Raw genomic sequence first — 24,553 nt, forward strand, 5'->3', positions numbered from 1 at the left:
TCCGCCGTGGGGAGATTTTTAAAGCTTGTTCACAGTCGGGTAGATGAGCACTCGTTGTTTCAGACATGGCGTCGACGTCGCTCGTGGGTGCTCTGCGGAAACGGCGAATTTCCACGAATTCCGATTAATCTGAGCAGGAATCTCTGGATGATGGTAGCAGCACAGACACGGAAGACGACTTCAATTCGTCAGACTTCAGTACAGACGGCGAAAGTGCGTTAAACCGCCCCGGAACATCAGCAGCTATCCGCCGGTAACTTTTGTCCTGTCCTCGGGCCGTTTTATCGCTGCCGCACATCGTTGTAAACGTATTGGGTGCGTGCCAAAGGTCACAGATCGTATCTGCAAAGTGTCAACTTAGTTCGGGCTGGCGCCGGCTGCAGAAAGAGCCGAGTTCTCTCCACGAAGACGGCGTGGAGTGGACCTTGTCCTAGTGCTCCAGAGTGCCACGCGGCGGCTTCCTCGTGTTGTCTCTCACCGGAGAAGTCGTCAGAGAGATATGCAACCACACAAATAAGTATGCGTGGATGCATTCATCGCGTCGAGAAACTGCTTCGCGCGGTAGCATTATAGGCACTAGTGCTTATATTTTTGTATGTATGTAAATAACTTTTGTACTTAGCTTATATTTGCACTATTATTTTATAAGGGCTTTACGCTCAAACGTATATTTCGATTTCTTTTTATGTTTGATTTGCATTGATGTTTTTATATTTTTTTTTCTTTTTATGCATTTTTTGTTTTGATAATTTTTTTACAATATTCAAAATAATTATTTTGTTTGAAGTTAATACTGTTAGAAACACCCATTCTTCTTCTATCATTTGGCACCCTACACTTTAGCATCAATCAATTTCTGTTTCAGGAAAAAAAATATTTCCTGGACCAGCCAAAAACAACCGATTTTTCTGCGGTCACGAAAGTGTTAAGCTGGGACTTATGATTATTCTTGTTCATTTTAGTATAAGCGCTTTTTTTTGGCTTGATTCTGGAACTGTTGTGGCCTAATAAAATCTCTCAGCTACAGGATATGCAAAAGGTGAAAACTTTATCAACATATGCTCACTGATGCTCACTGAATACACCTTCCATACCGCCTGTTTCAAAAATTAATTTTTTCCATTGACCATAAGAGAATGGAATAACCTTTCCTTACATATCATAGAAAGCACATCACTAACACAGTTCTTAACTGCACGTGAATGCGAACCTTGAACCCTGTTAGATAGTTCTGTTTTTCCCCCCTCCTATTGATGTATGAAACTGCACATGTCACCTGTTTTTTTCTTAATGCATTTTCTGCTCTTGTTTCTTTTTTTTTTTTTTCCCATACCTGAAGCCCCACAGGATGCATTTGTCGCCTCGCGCTAAAGCTCCACTATGTTAAAATGCTTACACCATGGTCTCAAAATGTCTTTCTTTTCTTTTTTTTTCCATGATTCTTTTTTTTTCCTTCCCTTGACTATGGTTTTATTATGCGAGCCTACTTTCTTTATATGCACATACCACTAATCGCTCTTGTGTTGCACTTTCTTTGTAATTATTTGTTGTTTCCACTGTATCAAAATTTGTGCTGTATTCAACTACTGTATATGCCCTCCTGCTATGATCCCTTTGGGATAGGCAGTATTTACAAATAAATAAATAAATAAATATGGTAAAACAGCAAAATAACTTCGAGCGCTGCAAGCGTTGTGCTCATCACTGGTTCAGGCTCCCCCCAAGGAACACTGATGAATACTGATGCGACTTATTATCGCAGACAATACAGCTTACGCAATTCTGCAAAAATGTTCTCAACACAACTGTTAAACGTTACAAAATATGAACAAAAGGAACTATTTCCCACTTTGGTGATTGTGCAAGTACCTATACGCGTATGCATGCAGCGCCACAGCAGCGTACGTCACGTACGCTGCACAGACTGCAGAGAAATGACACGATGGTATATTAAGAACGTAAAATATATGTATGCCTAGACAACAGTGGTAGCAACACTCAATCAAAGAGCCTCAGAACTGACTGGCTCAATGCAGTTAGTATAGTTGTAGCTCAACAGCTAATGCAATTTCTTTTAAAGAAGCTTGATCAATCACAAGTGCAAAAGTATAGTCTGATAATAAATTATAAGTGCGTACTGACATAAATATGATTATTTATAACTAAGACTGAAAGACACTACATCATCACCATTGAAGGCCCCCGCTTGGGATATTACATAACGGATGGGGTACACATAACGCTTACATGCGTATTACATAAGAGATTAGAGAAGATCGGCGTCTTTTGGTGCACAACACAACAAGAACTTTTCCTTGCTCGTCTTTTATCCCATATTGCAGAGGGGTACAAAACATTTTCGCCCCATTATGCACTACAGAGCGCAGCGCATTCTCGCAAAATCATGCGCAGCATGACTAGGTGCTCATGTTTATTAAGCACATGTTCATTAATATGCATAACATTTACCATTGAAAACATATGCAGCAAACAATCATTTTTACATTCCATTTATATTGCCATGCCACTTATGTGACAAGGCACAGAACCTTCAACTTTACTATCAACAGCTGAAGTACGACGCAGTGGTACAGTAATTACGGTGCTCGGCTGCTTGCCCATATGTCATGGGTTCAATCCCAGCAGTGGCGGTCACATTTTGATGGAGGTGAAATGCTGGAAGGCCGTGTGCTGCGCAATGTCAGTGCATGTTAAGGAACACCAGATAGTCGATATTTCTGGAGCCCTCCACTACAGTGTGCCTCATAATCATATTGTGGTTCTGCCACACAAAACCCCGGATATTATTATTATCAACAGCTGAATTACTCCACAGTGTTTGGAACCACACATTTTTTGCCACTATAGCCGCCGGTAAGATCTTTTCAGGAAGCAAAAGCATGCAGCTGATCACAAGCAATGACATGCCAAGGAGAACACTCTACTTGCCTCGTGCATCTGGTCAATGCGGCCTGTGTAGAAGAGCAGCCGCTCGGTCAGCGTAGTCTTTCCCGAGTCGATGTGCGCCGAGATGCCGATGTTGCGGATGTGTTCCACATCCTTGTGCCGATCATCACCCGGCTGAAAGAAACAGCAATGGTGAAGACAGAAGGACGTGGTCACAGTGCTTATGAAGCCTCCACGGCCCTTCACAGAAAGCAGCACAAAGGAAGTACCGATCAGACAACATGAATGACTCTTTCTTCCCTCGGACTAGTTCCATTTCAATTAGTTTAACCTAACATCTTGCTTCAATCATTACCAACGAGTCATGCTCTTTTACCAACACCATGACTACAGTGCCTGCAATGTTGAACAACAAACTGTGCTTTGCAGCAATGATTCCATGTGCTTTAAAGATGCCTACAGTTTTATCTTTTGTGTCTGGTGCTTTATGACTACCCACAAGTATAGTAGACACTCAAAGGAGCAGGCAGTCATATGCTGTTACGCAATCTAAACATGTGAGCATTATTTTCAGCAAAACATGAACTAAAAAAAATGCTGAATAATCAGCACGGAATTGCCTAACTGTTAAGCAAAGACTGAAAACGTAATATCAGGCAAAATGTGATATTTAACGTGGAGATAAGCCAGAGGTTGAGCACTCATATTTATGCAACACTCGCTATACCTAGCTAAGAAATGTTTAGAGAGTTGTAAATAACAGCTGCACGATACCAGTGACAGGTTCTGCTGTCCTGCGGAACTCCCCAGACTATTTTCTTCTATTTTTAGTTATTATTTAAAATGAATCATGAAAACAAAATTTATTATTCACTCAGGTATACCCTGTGTGGTACTTTTTTCTGGCATTTATTGAACACCTGCAAAATACAAAAAAAAAATTTAATGTACGTGGAATTTCTTTTAGGAGCTTTTAAGTGATCCATATACGTAGCTTTATTGTAGGTTGCAGTCTTCCCTGGAACGCTGTTTTTAAGTGGTATTGGCATGACGTCTTTTATCTTCTTTCCAGCGTCCACCAAAAAATTACCACTGAGAAGCATGTTTGGCATAAAATTTTCACAGTCGAAATTTCCCTGACGAGTACAATTCTCCATGTCTGCTTCACATCTTGTCCTGCAAGGGCTTTTCTACCACTGTCTCGTATATACAGATGAATACGATGAACTGCATAGTCAGCGCTCAAACTTTCCCCCCTTCGCGAAAGCGGTCAGCAAGTTAGCAGGGTAGGACCGCAGGATAAATGGTTTCAGGTGAGAGACATGAGCGATCTCGGTGCATGCGGCAAGAGATCAGTAGCCGCACTGACAGGAGCGATGCAATAGTTCACGGCAGATGTCTTTTCCAGCACGGTGTATGGACCGAGATATCTAAGAAGAAATTTTTCAAAGAGCCCAGGTGTATGAGCAGGTGTCCACAGGAGCACTTCGTCGCCTGGGTGGAATGAAACAACTCGACGTTTCGCATCAAAGCCAACTTTCCTCTTGTCCTGAATGGTAGCAGTGTTGGCACAGGCCATTTCACGGCAGTGGGCGACGCGAGCAGCGAACTCTTCTGGGAGGGACATAGATGAAACAGAGCAAGGGGACAAAAAGGTGGTGTCCAGAACAAAAGACTGTGCACAGCCATACACGAGGAAAAAGGGAAAAACAGGCTGTAATTAGTCGTGCATTGTACGGCAGTATTATAGGCAAACATGACAAAAGGAAGTATAGTGTCCCAGTTCTTGTGATCTGGTTGAACATACATGGAGATCATGTCAGACAAAGTTCGGTGAAAAAGCTCTGTAAGACCATTTGTTTGTGGATGATATGCTGATGTGGTCTTATGGATGGTGTTAGAGGCCTGGAGGACTTCAGCAAGGACATGGGAAAGAAATGTCTTGCCACGGTCGATAAGGATAACACGAGGGGCGCAGTGGCGCAATATAATGGCACGCAGGACAATATCGGCGACTTCAGGGGCAGCACCAGAGAGAAGAGCCGCCGTCTCCGCGTAGCGAGTTAAGTGGTCCACGGCAGTGACAATCCAGCGGTCACCGTCGGGCGTGAGCGGAAGGGATCTGCATTAGTCTATGCCCACAAATTTAAAGGAAGCGGACGGGCGTGGCAGAGGTTGTAAAGGGCCAGCGGGAAGAGATGTGGTAAGTTTTCGGTGCTGGCATGACGCGCAGGAACCAACATACTTGGCCCACTAGTGGAGAGGCCAGGCCAAAAACAGCGAGTTTTGAGGCAGTCGTAAGCCTTGTGGAAACCTAAGTGGCCAGCTGTCGCGTCGTACTGAAAGGCTTGTAATACCTGGAGACGAAGTGAGCGAGGAACGACTGGGACCCATTGCTTACCGAGAGGATGGCAAATTTTCCGACATAAAGTTCCATCTTGAAGTTTGAAACGTGCAAGCTAGCATCTTAAGCGGCTGTTGGGAGCGTGGGATAAGCCAGTGAGCCAATCGATGATTGTGTGGCAGTATGTATATGCATGTTGGAGCGAGGTGAAATCTGCAGATGAAAGAAGGTCCACCAAGGCAACAGATCCTTTCAGACTAACAGTCGTCTGCTTGGTCCCTTGGCTCGTCGGTGACGAACAGATGGAAGATGGCATTTCGGCGCTTGGAGAGAGCGGGCAGCACGACAAAGCGTTGGCATCTTGGTGTTGCCGACCCGACGTATATGTGACACTGTAGTCATACTCCTGCAAATGCAGCAACCAATGGCCAAGGCGTCCCGACAAATTTTTGAGGGACAATTACCAACACAAAGCACTATGGTCAGTGACGATTGTGAAATGCCGGCCGTATAAATAAGGGCGAAACTTTTGTACAGACCACACGATGGCAAGGCATTCTTGTTCGGTGATGCTGTAATTTCGCTCGGCAGGAGAAAGAGTATGACTCGCGTAGGCCACGACTTGTTCTTCGGAAGAGTGGTTCCACTGCAGCAGGACAGCACCGATGCCATGGCCACTTGCGTCAGTGCGTAGGATAGTAGACGCTGCTGGGTGGAAATGGCGAAGCACTGGACCAGATGTGAGACTTTGCTTGAGAGTGTGAAAAGCGGCTTTACAGTAATCTGACCAGACAAAGGGTGCACTCGTGGTCAGAAGTTCGTGAAGAGGAGATGCAATAGTGGCGATATCACACAAAAAGCAGCGGAAGTACAACGCTAAGCCGAGGAAGCTGCGAAGGTCTTTAAGTGTGGTTGGTGTAGGAAAGTGCAGTACTGCAACAACCTTGTCGGGATCGGGCTCAACGCTATGTTTACTGAAAATGTGACCAATACCTTCCTTCTAAAAAAAGAGACAGGGCGTGCAAACACGGACACAACCAACTAGCTCAGCTCTCTGTTATTCTAATACCTTTATGCTTCGACAGGTGAACCAACACTTCTTAGTATTTAGCTGGAGACCGACCTTAGCTAGACACGTTAGAACTTCGTCTAGGCGTTCCAGGTACTGTGAGAAGCTGAACAAAAAGATGACAATGTCGTCCAGATAGAAAAGGCAGGTCTTCCATTTTAATCCACACAGTACCATATCTATCATTCGTTTGAATGTGGCCCGGGCATTGCATAGTTCAAAAGGCATTACACTGAATTCAAAGAGTCCATCAGGTGTGGCAAACGCAGCTTTCTGTTTATTGGACTCGTGCATTGGGATCTGCCAATAACCAGAGCGCAAGTCGAGACTTAAAAAGTACTCGGCGCTTTGTAAGTGTCGCGGGCGCCAATTTGTGACAGGTTCGTTTAATAAAGCCAGTTGAATCGGCTGTGCAATACTATTCTTAAATAAGAGACGGAGGTGAGCGTTTGATTTCAGACAAATGAAAATATATTTGCACACACACAAAAAAAATAAACGAAAGGGAGAGACTAGAATGAACAAAAGGTAAACTAACAAGGGTCAGTCTGACCACAAATACATAGAGTTCTCCTTAAACAAGGGAATCTTATCATAAGCCTAGAATCGTGCAAGTCCACACGCTAACGTCGTCAGTAGAGTCCTGATGTGGAAACAGAGCGGTACGGCTTACCAACGGGTTGGACACACATGCAGTCAAGTGAGGAGGACGCGGTGGTGGAAGTCTCCAAGCTCAAGCCCTCTGCCCGACGGCTCACTTCCGCTCCCGGTGGATGCCGTCATCGGCGGTGCTGTCTCCCACCCGAGAACCACAACCACGCCAAGTCGGGGCCTCAGCAAAAGCCACGCCGATAGAATGGTTGCCAGGTCCGCGTGCAGGCCTGCGCCAGCTAGGTGGACACCTTCAGGGCCCAGGTACAAGCGCCCGACAAGCTTGCATTCCGCACCCTAGCCACGTTACTCAAACCGCCAGCACAGCTCTTCTTCTTTCTCCTTTTCGGCCCAGTGGCTCTCGGTGATTTCTTTATTTTGCGTTTTTTCCATGCTCCGATGTTTGGCGCGCTCGCGAAGTGGCACGTTGTACGTCGTCCTCGTCGTTTTTGCTGCTCCAACCACCGGACGCACCACACTCGCGCACTTCACTCATAACAGTAAGGTATCAAGAGCATCGTCGATCTGAGGCAAGACAAGAGACAAGGATGTGAGCAGTACACTGTCCGGTAGGGTAAATAGAATTGTCACTAGCGCCGCATGATATGAGACCGACATAAGGCGTTTGCGCTTATGTCCATATGAGTAATTTTGTTCAGTGCTCTAATAGGTAATCAACACAAGATCGCATCGAGCCATCCTTTTTTTTTAACTAGCACAACAGGAGAAGACTGTGGGCTTGCTGAAGGCCTGATAACGTTGCGTGCGAGTATGTCGTTGACTTGTTCTTCTATAACCTTGCGTTCAGAAGCTGATACATGGTAAGGGCGGCGGCGAATGACACGAGATCCGTCTGTGTCGATGCAATGAGCGGCCACCGCTGTTTGACTCAGGCCATCCGAACAAACGTCAAAGCAAGTTTTGTGTTTCAGTAATATGGTCAGCAAGGCATCAGTCTCGGTCGGATTGAGATCTGTACTCAAAGTGGCTTTGAGAACACAAGATGAACCTTCCGCAGGCGTACATTGTGGCAATGACGAGGCAGGTGAAACAGTGACGACACATACTGGTGCATCTTCGATAACGCTGGCAACAGCGGTCCCCTCTGGCAGATAGTGGTTCTAGTGTCATGTTGTAGGCGGTGACGTTTGCATAACCGTATGAGAACCGCACTAGACAAGAGGCAATGGCGATTCCTCGGAAAATGCAGCACTGGCAAGAGATAACCACTACGTTGCCATCTATAATGTCTCGTGACCTGATCGTAAGAACACATTCTTGGCCTGAAGGCAGTAGAAAATTCACAGCTGTGGCAAGGTTGGGCGATGAAAAATCGGAAGCAGAAGAAAGCTCAGTGTCCATAACACAAATAAGAAATTGACTGCATGAAATGACAGCAGACGCAGCTGACAGGAAGTCCCAGCCTAAGATGATCTGATGAGCGCATGAGGAAAGCACAGCCAGCTGTACATGATGGCAGATTCCATTGATAAGGATGTGAGCAGTACACTGTCCGGTAAGGTAAATAGAATTGTCACTAGCGCCGCATAATATGAGACCGACATAAGGCGTTTGCGCTTTCTGTAGATGACAACACATTTCGATGTTAATCGCAGAAATGGCGGCTCCAGTGTCTATAAGGGCGTCAACAGAAACACCTTCCACACAAACGGGCAGTAAATTCCACACAAACAAGCACACAAAACAGGCAGTGGAGGTGAGGGTGACCGACGTGAGGAGGATGGATACAGTGCTGGAACGTAGGCATCAGATCTTGGGGCAAAGTCTCTTTCATAAGCAGAATAGCCACGTCGTTCATCCTGCTGACGGCGGCGGCAGAAACGGGATATATGGTCCCATATGCTATAGTAGAAACAGACGGGGTGCGAAGGACGCCAGGTAGAGTAGTGCGATTGCATTGGCGCCTGTGTTGCCACCAAGGGCAAATGGTCGCATACAACGTACGCAGGCACAGATGGAATTGGTGCAGGAGCCTGTGATGAAACTTCTGCATATGAAGCGTGTGAAAGGGCACAGGAGACGGGGCATGTGCGACGCTGGTCAACAATGCTAGTTCGTCCTTGATAATGTCATGCAGGTTGGGAGGAGGAGAGCGGACAGACGAAATGGCTGTTTTGCCCGGAACAAAGCCATGAAGTTCTTCCCCGGCAATGGTGTGGATCAGGGCTCGCAATTCATGCTCTCCGGTAAAGCTGGCGTCACAGGAGGCGTGTGGAAGGCGCATAGAATAGAGCGCATCCAGGCATGGGCATGCGGTGATGATGTCTTGAACTGTAGTGGGACTCTGAATTACAAGAGCATTGAAGGCCACGGAGTTGATGCCTTTCAGTATGTCATGGATGCGAACAGCCTCCATCATGTCACGTTGGGCACGGCGACAGAGAGCCAGAACATCTTCAATGTACGACGTATATGATTCGTCCAGCCCTTGGATGCAGGTTGCGAGCTTCTGTTTTGCTACCTCTGAGCGTCCCGTAGACGTGCCAAATATCTGACGGAGTTGCGCCGTGAATGTTGTCCAATCAGGAAAGTCCCTTTCACGGTTGTAGAACCACGTTTTAGCGACCTCCTTGCGGTAAAAAGGAACATAGCACAGTTTGTGTGCGTCGTCCCAATGGTTACAAGCAGTGGTTCTGTCATAATTGTCAAGCCATTCTTCGACATCTTCACCGCGAAGGCCGGAAATACCAGAGGGTCTCATTGCGATGTACTCACAGCGTAGTGACGCCCAGCTGGCTGAGAAGAAGTGGTTGCGGCAGTGGACGTGTTGTTTTGTGCCATCACTGTTGTTTGCGAGCACAACCATCGACCAGACCGGAGCTCCAGGGGTAACCGGTAGACCAAGAGGACGTGGGAATCAAAGCACGCTCCACCACTTATGAGACGACGTCCGGTACAACAGTAGAAAGGCTATATTTCAACGCAGTCACGCGAGGCAAAACCAGCACAGCCCGCGTGGAAAAAAATAACGATAATTACAATGTTTTGTATATACCGATGAAGACAATGAACTGCATAGTCAGCGCTCACAATATTCAAGTTCTGCAAGCATGGGTTTTTAGCTCAGTGGTTAAGACATTCGCCTTCGGAGTGGGGGAGCCTGGGTTCAAAAATCAGGACCAACAAAAAAAGTTTGCGTAACTAGCACTGGATGCGCTATGCTAAAAATGAGCAAGCAGAGCTGACAGCCATCTAGGTAGCCCTGGCTGTTGCTGTTTATTTATGTTTTGCAAATCTTCTCTTTCTTTTAACACGAAAGTGTTTTATGCCGGGGTCCACCAAGTACATCCGTCACGGATATGACGTTGATAAAATGGACGCCAACGGGTCAGAAAAAGAAAACCAAGGATAACATACCCCTCTGAGAATCGAACCCACGACGTTGCGGCCGCGACGGCAAGCGCCCGTCGCCCTACCGACGAAGCTAAATCGGGAGATGCTAGATACGGCGCGAACGCGCCTTATACCTTTCACACATTCTCTTTCGCGGCGGGCGGAGCGGGGCGGTGCCGCCCTCTGTGAGATGTGAAAAGAAGTAATGCTTCACGATCGACACTTACTGGCGCTTACTCCGAGATTGCACGCGATATCGGAGGTCATGGTTAAAGCGTCTCGATACCAGAGAGGTAGACTGGCCGCGCTGGCGTCGCCGAGGCACCTTTGACGCAGTTACGCTCTTTTCCTTTGGCTTCGTGTTAGCGTGCGCCAACGTGCACCGACGGGATTTCTCCGCCGCCGACTGCTTCAATTGCGAGAGCACCGACTAACAAAACTGCTGCAACATATGCGTTGCAGAAAGGACGCGATTTCGACGGGCGAATGTCGTGCCTTGGTGGAGCGAGAGCAACGCCTGCGAGACAGAGGCCAGCGGGACGCACGCGTTTGCGGCTCGGGCTACGAACCTCTACCTCCCGTGTTGCTGAAGCGCAGTGTGTGATATGTATGCATGAGCACAGGCGTCGGCTACCCATTACTAGAAAGCGCACACCATGCCGTTTCCTTAATTGACGATGCTTTGAAGAAGTGCATACCGGGTACAAGTGTTGATTATGAGCTTGTTGATATCATCCTTACGCGGGATTCACGATTCGCTGTGTCCAAATATGTGTTCACGCCGTCAGCTACCACAACGGTTTAATCATGATCATGGGCGTTAGTCGTCACGATAGAGACATGCTGTCAACATGGGTGCATCCACGTCAAACGGTGCTATAGCTGCCAAACATGAATAGACATTGTACAAGCTCTCATATACACAATAAGCACCACTTCTGTGAAGACACGTTTCACTTTCGTGTTATACCGATTCCTATGACGGAGGGATCAGCCATGTTTTTTTCTACCTTCTCTTTGTTTCTTGTGTATGTCTTTTTTGTCTCTGTTTATTTCTATTTCTTTCTCTCTCTCTTTCTCAATTTCTTTCTCTTTCTCGGTCTTTCTATCTTTTTTTTCTTTCTCTCTCTTTCCGTATTTTTCGTTTCCCGTTTTTTTTTTCTCTATTTCTCTCGTTCTTTTAACCCGAAAGTGTTTTATGCCGGGGTCAACCAAGACTTTCATGACGTATTTCCGTCACGGACATACGTCAGCAAAATGAACGCCATGAAATCGCAAAGAAAAAAACTATAAAAAAAAGTTCCGCTCACAGGAGTCAGACCCATGACCTCTCAGTCCACGACGAAGGCTGGCGGGTGTTTAGCCCACTAAGCTACCAACACACAATGGAGGCTACATGAACGTGCCTTTTATCTTTCACACTTTCCTCTAACAGTGCTCTTGGATGGATGGATGGATGGATGGATGCTATGAGCGTCCCCATTATAACGGGGTGGTGACATGTGTGCCACGAGGCTCAAAAAAAAAAAAAAAATACACCATTGCTACGACCGTCCCATTTGGCGTGTTTCGAATAGAAGTGTAATTTTGTCAACGCTTTAACACACCACGAGGTGGTGGCTTTAGCCCAAGCATCGCTCATAGCATCCATCCATATCGAAAAATAGCTATCCGACGCTGGCTACCGCACCACATTCCCCACTCACCCTATGAGAATTAACAGCCAGGCTAGAGGGAATACACGATGCGCGTAGCATTCCTCTTCGCGTTCCACAATGCTTCGAAGTAGTGCATACCGAGTATCAGTGTTTATTATGTGCTTGTTGATGACATATTTGCGCAGGATTCACCCCCCCCCCGTATGCGGTGTCCACGTATACGTTAAGAACTTCAGCTACCGCAAGGGTTAAATCATGATCGTGGGCGTTAGTCGTCGGTACGGAGATGTGCCACTAGGAGTCAACGTGAGTGCGTCCACATCAAGCGGTGCTATATCTGCCAAACAACAGTAGACATTGTACAAGCTCTCCATATACCAATGCACTATCAACAATCAACTGCTTCTGTGACGACACATTTCACTTTTGTGTTATACCGATTCCTATGACAGAGGGATTAGCCATCTTTTTCCTTGCGCCTTTCGTTCTCTCTATTTATCTCTCTTTCTTTCTGTGCTATGCTTTACGCTCTCTCTCCTCCTCAACCTCACATCTGTCCTCACCCTCACTTCCCTTTTCCACCCCCTTAATATACAAGGCTATGTTCTGCTCTGCTAGTGTGCCCGGATAGGCGAGTGGTTAAGATGCTCGCCTTCAAATAGTGGGTAAACGGGTTTAAAGCTTGCATTGCAAAGAAATTTTTTTCCCGCAAATTTCTCTCTTCATCTTCATTTCTCTCTTTCTCTCTCTCTCTCCAATCGCTGTCTCACCCATCAGAGTTTTTGCATCCCGCACCGGAAAATCGGGGCACGTTTCTCGGAGCAAAGCAGAAGATAAAGCAGAGGACGAAGAGAGCGCGTACCGCAAGGCGCTTCTTGGCTGTTTTCTGCGGGCGCCAAAGTTTTCACGCCCAGCATAAACAGCTCTGCTGTTTAAAAATGTATTTGGTTTCATACTTTTATTTCTTCATAGCAATGATCATCTTACGTGACAGAGAGTGGCGTAACTAGATAGGACGGCGCCCATGGCAAATATATTTCCGCGCCCTTCATGATGGTAATGATAGTTATTATTATTATTATTATTATTATTATTATTATTATTATTATTTATGTGCAAGAAAAAGCCATCTGGCTGTTTTGGGCAACAAATGAGTGATTTCTTGATTGTTCACTATAGTGGACTAAAGCCGTCTCGCACATACACACATCGTACGACACACCGAAAGTCCACAAGGTTAGAAAAAATGTGAAAGAAGAAATGGAGCTTGCCTGTGTCCTGTTGACGCCTTGCTTTACACTAAAAGTTCGTAAATTACACACAACCACACGAAAGAGAACGACGAAGTAGGGATGTAAACGGTTCTTATCGTTTTTGGCTACATCACCATGAAATGTATTGTTCAAAATTATTTATAACTTGCATCAAATCTGCATACTATGCCTACATTTTTTTTTTGTCAATGCTAATGATGCGTTCAAAAATTCATTCCGGCAAACCCTGTTGTCGCATTATTGCCTTTTGCGGCGCCAGTGCTAATTTTGATTGTGAACAATGGTTGCCAAGAAAAACGCGTTCTTTATGCTTACGAGAACGGAAATCTGGGCGAGTTTGTAAGAAGACATCATAGAGAAGGAAGCGCAAAAAAATATGTAGACACAAGTCAGGAACATAAACACGAGACGAGCGCTATCTCGTCTCGTGTTTATGTTTACGCTCGTCTCGTGTTTATGTTCCTGATTTGTGTCTATGTATTTTTTTGCGCTACCTGATCTATGATGCATTCTTTATATTTCACATGGCGCACATGCATTACGAAAGGAGCTGTCGCTCTCCGGTCACACATTTCCACCGTCGGCTGCACTCTAGACCAGGGGTCTCAAACACGCGGCCCGCGGACCTCTCGCTAGCGAACAGCGGCCTGCACGTGACTGTCTTCCTCGCATGTTTTTTTAATTATCATTATTTTCTTAATATGTGCAGTCATGAGCTACACAGGCATGACTTGTCTAAAGCGTTTTCTTCTCGAGAGAACCCCTGCAGTCAACATGTGTTGATACATAACCGCGAAATAAAACTCTATATTTCAGAATCGTCGTGCAGATTTTAGTTACTTTGGAGGTAGATATATGTTGTTGGAATCACGGCACCAAATCGCCTTCAGAAATGACCTATATATGAGATAGGGGAAAGGTATTTCAAATGGCAACGTTATCCATTTGAAACATTGGCCTTTTTTGTGTGCGTGTTTAGTGCCTCATCCAGAGCCTATATCGACCAGATGACACTAATACTATCTCATGCAGCCCCCATAACCCATTTACATGAAAAATCAAACGCAAAATCTTAAACTCTACTAGCAGAGAATGATGTGTCATTGTAGCTTACCGCCTCACTGAAACGGACAGTGAAGTCGATGTTCGTGATCCACCTTCTCCCCCGAGGTAGCAGGTAAAGCATGAGCGTATCGACCTTTTTCTGCTGTAAGCTTCCTGCTAGGGCGTCCGATACGCAGTCACTTAGGAACCTTAAAGGTATGCTAACGAGAAATATGAAGTTGAGGTGGAATGAGCAGGGACATTTAAGAATGCATGCAGTTTTGGTTGGGTGTGAAAAGATGAGTTATTAGTCGAGATAAAGCGAAGACCAAATATCTCTTACTCATTTTTCTCTCGCCCAAGACTCAGCTGAAGCGATGTCATCACGAATCTGATTGCTCTCAGCAAATTAGAAAGCGCCATTACACGTCACCACGCGTGCAATTGGCCGCTGCTTGGCTGTGGTGCAGTGAAGCCGCGGCTTTCATGATTGCCGCAACCAGATGTGGTTGCAGACTTAAAACCTCGCAGTGAAGATCTTACCATGGAAACAGGATTGCATTTCAGTGAGTCTGCAATGATCCCCCGTGCTCTCGTGGCGGCAGCAGCTCTTTTCGCGTAAGAAGCCAGGCTCCAACCGACGGAAAGCGAAGCGTCGTTTGCGTCGATAGCATAGGAGGCGTCCGATTGTAAAATACTGTTTATGTACATGCGTATTTAATCTTTCATTTTTATTAATGGCGTTTTCCTTTTGGAGAACTCTAGCAGAGGCACCATGCCATGAAGAGAGCCGCGGCAGAGCAGGGCCATGCAGGGCCACTCAATCCGCCCATGGAATGCGGCACGCATCCTAAGAGCAGGTGGGAGGGTACCAGTGAGGAGAAATGTACTATGAGATCAAAACCATCAAAGCCCTATAGTTCACTGCGGGACAGCGGCAGAACAAGTGTCAAATCAGACGCAGAATCACTGTGAGGCTCGCTCATATAAACTATGTCAACCTCACTGGGGTCACACTACACCTGGCTGCTGTTATTGCCACCGCGCTCACCGGCAGAAGCAAAATAACAAAACAAAACGAATGAGAAAGATATCAAGATGAATAGCTCTCGGCAAATCACGGCCGAACTGCTTTTGTGATCACTGCGAGAAATGTGTAGGGGCGTTAGTACATGTATGTATCCTTCAGTTTTTCGCAATTTTCTCGTTGTTAAAGCTCAGTTCACAGTAATAATTGCACGGATGTGATCGTAATAGGATAATTTGCCATTGCAGTTCTTCCTCTTGTATCTCTTTGGTGCTATTGTGCACGAGGCCCACCACTGGAGACACAGGCGCTGCAGTCGACATGCTACGACATCACGATCACGTGATGCCACCTTGCTTCACGGAACCTTGCTCTAAAGACGAGAAGCCGGCGGCCTGAGCGCATTTTTTTTCTTTGAGTTTCCCCCTTCAATCAGCCTCGTTTCACAACCAGTTCATGTGCACTGGCATTTAGAAACAACAAGAGCTTGGAAAGCATGACCAATGTTTTCGGTGGTGCTGTGTGACACAATTCGTGCACCACGCATGCAAAAGAGCAGGATGTAATTTCATATTTACGATTTTACTTCAAGGATAACGAACATCACGATGCATGGCTGATAAAGCTAACTTTGAAGGGGCAATGAACCTAAGTCCCGTGCACGTGTTTGCAGCAAGCACTTCCGAGAAGGCGACTTTGTCTGCAAACTAGGAACACAAATGTTAATTTGGTGAGCGACAGTGAGTTCACACGTGACACCTCCCTCTTCACGTAAAGACGCCAATGCCTCGAAGTCTTCTCAAACATTACTTTGGGGATGTCATTCCTCATAGTCAACCACATCCTACACACGCTGATCGGGGAAAATGTCATGGGGAACCAATACACAGAGAAAAATGAGGAGGGATGACGCAATTTGATGGAAGAAATCAGTCTGTGAACGAGTTTCTGATTTTAAAAAGACAAGAAAGAAACCTTGAAAAAAGCCCATACTTAGTTTTTTTTAAGACGAAAGTGTTTTATGCCGGGGTCCACCAAGACTTCAGTGACGTATTTCCGTCACGGAAATAACGTCGAAAAAATATACACAATCAGATGGCAAAGAAAAGAAGTTCCATCAACGGGCATCGAACCCACGACCGCTCGGTCCGCAACAACAGATGCCGGGCACGCTCTCCACTGCGCCACAGTCACATACTCTAGGGGCTTTACAAACGGCGCCCAGGGCACTTGTACCCCCCTGCCCCCCCTGGTTATGCCACTGGTGACAGAAGGACGGATGGATGGAGAGCTTCCTCGAGTCAGCATGATAATGCTTCCACATTTAGAAAAGACCACTCACTTGCTATCACACTACTACACTCTGAAACATGTTTCAAATAAACAGAGCACATTACTGCTTATCACATCTTTTCTGCGAGCCGGAAGGTACTGTTAAGCCAACACTGGCTGCAGAGCCTCTCACTCTGCCATGATGCTTTCTTTCAATGAAATACAGTTGAGAGTACTGCCATACAACAGTGCAGGATTGCAGTCACATGTACTTTGTGATAACTATTTCACTGCCTTTCTTTAAATGCCAAAAAAAAAGCACGATGCAGGTTGTTGGAACAAACAGCTACATATTAGCTGCTTCAGGGCATTCTCTGCAATGACACATGGCCCTAAAAGAAATAATAATTTTCTTATTCCTGAGCTAACTAATTAAACAAAACATAGCTAGTTTCCTGTCAAGTGTCACATAACTACAAAAATGTTTTGCACAGCTGCAATTTGCTGCTTTTTTTATTTTTGGCTTTACACAATTAAGTGCTGATCCCAAATCCGGACAGGGGACTAACGTTCATGGTCTATTAGCAATACCTCTTTGGTGATGCTGCTAAGACAATGATTTCAATCGGCCAGTACTTACTGCCTCTGATGAGTAGCTGGCTGCCAAGACCTGAAAAAATAATGACACTTATTGCTTCTCACATAAAGCAAAACAATATTATTAGAAAAAGAAGCACAAGCTGTCCTATTTATAAGAAGTATCTACACTGGTATGCCACAACTACAAAATGGTGAAAGTTCACGCACCAAACGGCACAGTATATGTCAATGCTGCGTCGATAGGTATTCTTTTTGTACGTTCGCAACTGCATAGCATTACTAGAAGAATTGGCTGACACAGACGAAGCACTGTCTCGTCATTAGCAGCAGTCATTACCAGCACTGATGTACACAGATGATTCATTATTAATGGCCAACAAGAAAAACTTGGAGGATGCTTAAGCTTCACCTTCAAAAGTGGAAAGCGATAGCGTAATCGGACCCTGTTCGCCTCCTCAATTGCTAGCCTGACTTCGCTTCTTGGTGGACACTTAAACTGTGCCGCAAAGAGAGCAAAATTTCTGCGAAACCGGCTCTTTAACGCTATCGCATTAAAGAAGATTCGCAGGGATTGATGGACATCTGTGCTAAAGAGGGACATAGGTTAGTTAAAAGTTCAGTAATGAGAAATGGCAGTCATGAATTTTAATAATAAACCCGGTTGGCACAAAATACAGGCAGTCAAGCTGGAGGTAGTGGATAAATACAAATATCTTGGTGTGTGGATAAACAATGGAACTGAGTACCTATACACAATGACTAAAAGTAACAAAAATGCAGCTGTAATGAAAAGTAGGACACTGTGGAATTACAATAGGTATGAGGTGGTGACAGGGATTAGGAAAGGGGTGATGGTTCCTGGTTTGACATTTGGCAATGCGGCTTCGTGCATGAGATCAGAGGTACAAGCAAGGTTGGAAATTAAGCAACGTGGCGTACAAGGTGACATGGGATGGACATCATTCAAGGGCAGGAAAGCTGGCAGCAAGATAAAATTTGAGGAACAATTGAGAGAAATGGGGGAGGAGCGGTGGGCTAGGCAAGTTTTCAGCTACTTGTACATGAGGAATGTCGATATAAAACAGAGGAAGCAAATGATAAAATTGTGAAGTAAATACCTAGACAACAGCAGGAGACCAAGCAAAAAAGGGTCACTGCTTGAGAAAAAGGTCCAAGAAACGGAGCGGAGTCTGTGGAGAGTCAGGATGCTTATGAAATCAGCATTGGAAACGTACAGAACTTTCAAGCAGGGAGAAATATAGGATAATTCTTGGGGTAGCTCTCGTTTGTTTGAAGCCAGGACGGGAGTATTGCAGATGAAGACGTGCTGAGCCAAGTGCAAGGAATAGACACACTTTTCAGTGCGTGTGGAGTGGAGGTGGAAATGGCTGAACACCTGACACTTTTCTGTAAAAAGCTTCACTCTACAGTCAAAGGCAATGGGGCTGAATTTTTGGAAGCATTGGGGTTTATGAACATTGAAGGCAAAGTAGACTGTAAGTGGGTATAAATAACCAAGAGGAGGTTATTTGATTGGTTACTTAAGTCAAGGCAGGAATGAAATTCATTCCCTCACTACATACAGTTCGTACTTCACCATGTATTAAGGCTAAGAACCCTCTTCTGTCCCACTCTCATCGTTCAAGTAGAGCCACAGCACTCATTGATCTATCCTCGTCTGTTAGGCACATGCAGTGCTTTTTTGGTCTTTAAATTGTTCTTATATATGTTCTACTGCCTCATCCCCTTCTAGCCTATAACTGTAGCTATAAACCTTTGCTCTAGACTTGTCTTTATACTCAGGGTGTTCAGATGTTTCCAAAACTTTAAAGCTCCTTTTTGTTTATTTCTGTCAACCAGTGGGCTCCCTTTCTTCTAATCTTCTCATTGATCAAATGTGACGCTTCCCTTTTACAGTTTAAAAAGTTATTCCATTTTCTTTCGACATCAGCTGCCAGTCTACCCCTCAGGCTCCCTGGATGCTTCCCGACATTTTACTATGGCCCTTTCAAGCTACTCTTTGGTTTGTGTCTCCTGTTGGCTTGACTTTAGCAAGCTCTAGCTCAAATAGTCTAGTTAGATGTAAGTCCACTCTATTTTAGTGCCCTTTGAGATTACTTTCTCAATTTGCTTGGTTGATATTTCCAGTTGCTTTTCAGGGTAAAAAAAAACCAAATGCACCTCCACTACTGTGAAACCTGAGGAAGTGCGTAGTAGAGCACTGCACGGGCCCGGGCTGGCCCGAAAGCCCGGGCCGGGCCGTCCGAAGCATTTTCCGGCGGACCCGGGCTGGGCTCGGGCTTGAAAGTGCGGGGCCGGGCCCGGGCTTGAAGCCGCGGGCCTGGGCCGGGCCCAGGCTTGAGGCTGCGGGCCGGGCCGGACTCAGACCCGCTCCTTAAAAGGCGTAATTCGGGCCTTCGAGCACACGCGAACGTTATGCATTGCATGGTCTAAGGTATACTGTGCCAAGCTGAAGTGACACGTGCAAAGAGCTGGCTCGAAGTAAAGCTTAGCAATAAAAATAGAAATACAGTTGAAGTGCTATTTTTTTCACCAGTATAGATATAGATTGGCACTGTATATTTTCATTAACGTTTCGCCTGCTAGACCAGACTTAGATCATGGTTGTTCCCATGAAAGGAATAAAAATTTCAGTCTTTTATTCGAGGTTGACACATACGGTACATTTCATTTATATTCCTTGGTATGATATGATTACGATATGATTACGAGGCACGCCGTAGTGGCACCGGATCAATTTCGACCACCTCGAGTTCTCTAACTTGCACCTAATGATAAGTATATACACGGGTGTTCTTGCATTTCGCCCCCATCAAATTGCGGCCGCCGTGGCCGCGGGAATCGCACCCGCGTCCTAGGACTTAACATCGAAACAGCTTAACCGCTGAGCTACCACCGTGGGCAAAGCAACATTTTGATGCACACACCGAATCTTCCATCCGATCGCCCGCTACAAAGCGCACGGCATCATTAATAATCATCATCAACTGCTAATATCCTCTAGCGGGCCCGGGTCGGGCCTGGTCATGAACAAGCTCGCCCTCGATTAGTTTAGTAATGAACGCCCGGGCCGGGCCCGTGCTTGGAACGACGGGCCTGGGCCGGGCTCGGGCTGGGTACGGTCAAGTGCGCCCGGGCCGGGCTCGGGCTGGGAACCATGGGCCCGGGCTGGGCTCGGGCTTCATAAAGCGGGCCCAGGCCGGGCCCGGGCCGCAAAATCCGGCCCGTGCAGTGCTCTAGTGCGTAGCACGGGCACCCAGCGATTCCCGTTCGCAGAGTTCCCACTGCTCTGCTTACCAAACCGTTGACGATGTTAATGTTTGAAGTAAGCATGTAGGGTTTCCCCGGCACGAGTAGAATCTTGTTAGGGATGATAAGGTCAACTTGTTGGCTAGTTGGTAAAGCATGGTGAAATGGGAAACAGCGCAGTAAAAGATGACGACAAAGAAGGAACACACACCGCCAGTGCTTCGTGTGGTGTGTGCTCCTTCTTTGTTGTCGTCTTTTACTGCGCTGTTTCCCGTTTCACCTTGTTAGGGAGGTTCGAAAACTTAGTGTGAGACATGTGCACTGCTTTTTGCTGCTCTTTATCGACTTCCTGCTTGTTACGGCAGTTGAGATATATGTCACCTGCAGTGAGTTCCGTCAGGTAGTTTCCCCCTTAACATGTACTGCCGTAGAGTGCCGGTGAGAGGAGAAATTGTGTGCTCTGTGAGGCGGTGGTGCCCTCTCTTGAACGATACCGGAGTCAGTTGAATGTTTCCAAAATGTTTTTAGCAATATTAAGTTAATTATTGGGACTACTTCCTGGTTATTTCTATTAATTACATTATTTTAGACCTTGTTTGCTTATTTTAACCCGGTTTCGGGCATTGCTAGCCTTGTTATGGCCTGTATTGAGCACTTTACTGTGAACATTATCACGCCACATGAGATCCATGGATGGACGACAAGCCGGGCCCCTAGAGTGTTACACACTTCAAATTCCCATGTGACTGCTCATCTTCCTATTTTCGTTTCTCTTGTAAAACTCAGCCTGATGCGTTTGTGAGCCCTACCTAGGCTTCTGGGGCCATATTCATCCACATTCATTACTCCTAGCCTATCATATGTAACATCAGCGCATAGTCTATCGTCGACTGCGGACTTCCCACCTTCAATGTTATGTGTCCTTCACACTTCTTAGTACTGTTACACATGACTAACTCATGCCTTCCCCACATATCAGCATTTCGCCTATTGGGTCTGTTCATATCTTCTATGTGCGCATTCATGACCCCTAGTATAATTATCTCGCACCCTTTTGCTAGTTCATTAGTTCCATTTGCTATGCACTCTACCATTCTTTAGTTTTCCTCTTTGGCATTTGCTCCTGTACACAGGTATACAAATACCTGGGGACAGGAGCAAGGAAAGTGATGTGAGGATGAGCGAGAGGGAAAGGAGCAGGGGGGTGGGTGAAGCATGTAATAGACATGTATATTACAGTACAGCAAGGAGTGGGAAAGGGAAGTGAGGGTGGTGAGTGAAGTGACGGTGAGGAGGAAAACGAGGGGAGAGGGTAAAGCACAGCATAGTCTTGTATAGTATACGTAGTGTGCACGTGCATCACGCAGCGCCCCTTTGTCACTTTCGGAATGCGCCACCGACATACCTCAGCACCTATTGACGCTGTCGCCAACTGCTGTCGTGCTGTTTCCTTGCACCCGCTCAGTTCGGCCTCACGATGCCAGTTTGTGCAATTATCAGCTGCTGGTGAAGCAAGTCGATTTTGCAACCCAAGAATAGGAAGCAGAGCGTTGGGTTGTTCTCTTTGCCAAAAGTTATTGCTCGAAATTGTGGACGCACATTGCGAATTTCCGAAAAGCACCGGCATGTTTGGCAGGCGCAGATTAAAGGAAATGACTTGAATAACCTCGATAATATTCGCATCTTCAGACGTAACTTTATTACGGGTAAATGCTATCCAAGCAGTTACCTGTAAACAGAGATAGCTTACCGTGATTACTCTACCTATATACTTCACCACCACCACTGCATGCACAGTCAGCGTGTAAGGGAGGCTGTTGAAATTGTGATGACAATCGTGAGAATTTGGAGGTTGCATTGAAATAAACTGTGAAAATTGTTGTGAAACAAACAAATTTCATTCACTGGCGGTTTGAAAGTGCAAATAATTCCCCTATAGGTTAACATTTCGATCAGTTCGAGTTGGGGGTCAAGGAAACTCTCCTCATTTTAACTGTTGGTTAATTCCCTAAAACAGTCTCCATAATTTTCAGGGGCTCCACTGTACATTAGGGCACGACAACTGAAGTAAAATGCAAGGTACAAGAAAAGTGGCAAGAACATACGAGACAGAAAAAGTGACAGGCATTACCGGTACACACCACGCGAAGTCTACCTAGCACTAGCGCAATTTTTTTCCCTGGCTGTTTCCACAAATGCCGATCAAAGAGCCTCAGCATCATCACAGTTTAAAACACTTGGGAAGTCTCAATTTCGCACTGCATGAACTACTTTGGTGGTGTGGGCCGCATCGATATATATGTCCTGTAAAGTTGCCTGGCTCTGCACGACTCGTTTTTGATGGGAGCTGCTTCAGTTTACTCCTCCACTCGTAAAATACTGTGCACCTCAAAGGACTTTGGGCTTTCACTTGTTCTTGGGCCAAGTAATTTGTAGTGAAAACAAGGTACTATGCCCACGTAGGTTGTGGCATGCAGCCGAAGTCCGCGGTGGCATCTCTGCTGATGGAAATCTGGTATGGGTCAATGTGTCACACATCTTGATCCTATAGTCTCGTATAGAGCGAACAAGCGAGGTCTTCCTGGTCCGATGAGCTCGTCGAAGTACGACAACAAAAAGCCACACTACTTGATTTTCAACATCACGCACAGCAACAGCTGACAACCCCACAACACCCAGTGCTGCAGCACGTGAACTGCGGTAGGTACCCAGGGATGGCGGGAGGGGGCGACAGCAGTGGAAGTGACGGCACATGAAGCAAGAGGTGGGAAAGGGGTGTGAGGGAAAGGCCACCGGCACTGTAGTTTCCTATGTCTTCGCACCACTAGTGCGTAGCTGTCCCAATTACTTTTTTTTTTTTTTTTTCAAAAGTGTACTTGAATCGCACGGGGCACTTTCGACACCGATTTGTTACTTTGCAAAAGCTGTGGAAGGGGCTTTGAGAAACTTGGTCCTGAAACGTCGCCGAAGTCGTAAGCACAGAGTTATGTCGCATGTAGGCTAGTAGAACGGGCGAGTGTAATAGCAAAGTGCACAACAGCCAACGAATGATACGTTGTTCTCAGCCTTCGTTAAGATAAGTCAAGCCCGTTACCATTTGCTTCTCTGTTGCAACTCGACCTCGTTTGTGTTACATCACTCGGTCATGTTGCGTCAAGCCCATGTGCGGTGTTACTGATCCTATGATCGCGCTCGAGTCCAACCAAGCTTGTTCATTCATTCTCAGGCACCCAGACCAGCAGCAAGCATAGCCGTGATTAAAGGTCAACGTGAATTCACGGTATCTACTACGTGTCCACGAATACTATGTCGTGCAGTTGCCTCTCACAGACGAGGAGAAACAAGCAAGCTGAGCTCTCGAGCGATTGCGAACTTACCGGCAACCGACTGCGGAGCCTCTGGCACCGGATCATCTCGCTGTGCATGCTCCAGCTTCCTCTCAATACCTGTTGCAGTCTCCAGATACCCATGGCACCCCACAGGTGTTTATACTTTCGTCGAATACCAGTCCAGGCCAAGGGCCAAGGTAAGAACCACTGGTCGATTAAAGGCTCCAAAGCACATGGAGGTGACTATGGCGTCTGCTGCCGCTTTTTATAGTGGCGCCATCTATTGCTTTCATCGCTGCCCATTTCCGGTTCTAAAGCTCCCGGGAAAAAAAAAGCCACTTTTTTCTGCTTTTCCTTGTGCAGCAACGGTACACTGTAGCAACGGTCATAGAGTTTTATACTAACAACGGCGGCCTTTTCCTTCATCTTGTTTCTTCATACGCGAGCAGTTGCATTTCCTTCTCAGTTTCGCTAGTGTCCTAGAATAGGAGGAGTGTCCAAAGCGCCGCGCGAATGGAGCGAGGGGCCTCTTGCGGTGAACTGCCGCGCCGTGGCGCTGCCGTACCAGACCCGTGAACGCGTTTGTGCGTTGTGAAATGGGGATTTTGCATAATTTTTTTTTAAGTTGGTCTGTCACCGCAATAGTCTACACGGCTGTTTGAGGAACACATTCTGCGCGCACTTCATCGTGAGGGAAGGTGCTTAATTTACTTTCGTGTGGAATGACGAACGTAAACTTGCTGCAGGAGAGAAT

General features: G+C 46.2%; 1 protein-coding gene across 1 annotated transcript in view; it reads right to left on the bottom strand.

Annotated features, from left to right (window-relative positions):
- LOC119386558 (elongation factor G, mitochondrial) overlaps positions 1 to 24,066 on the bottom strand; it is a 111,556-nt gene extending 87,490 nt beyond the window's left edge. Inside the window, exons 1-3 of the mRNA XM_037653840.1 lie at positions 23,848 to 24,066; positions 17,241 to 17,270; positions 2,950 to 3,081 (exon numbers count right to left, since the gene is read on the bottom strand). Of these exons, the coding sequence (XP_037509768.1) occupies positions 2,950 to 3,081; positions 17,241 to 17,270; positions 23,848 to 23,940 (255 nt within the window). The 5' untranslated portion in view covers positions 23,941 to 24,066. The remainder of the gene's footprint in view (positions 1 to 2,949; positions 3,082 to 17,240; positions 17,271 to 23,847) is intronic.
- Between the last annotated feature and the right edge of the window lie 487 nt (positions 24,067 to 24,553).

This window comes from Rhipicephalus sanguineus, chromosome 3 (genome assembly GCF_013339695.2).
Source record: "Rhipicephalus sanguineus isolate Rsan-2018 chromosome 3, BIME_Rsan_1.4, whole genome shotgun sequence".
NCBI lineage: Eukaryota > Metazoa > Arthropoda > Arachnida > Ixodida > Ixodidae > Rhipicephalus > Rhipicephalus sanguineus.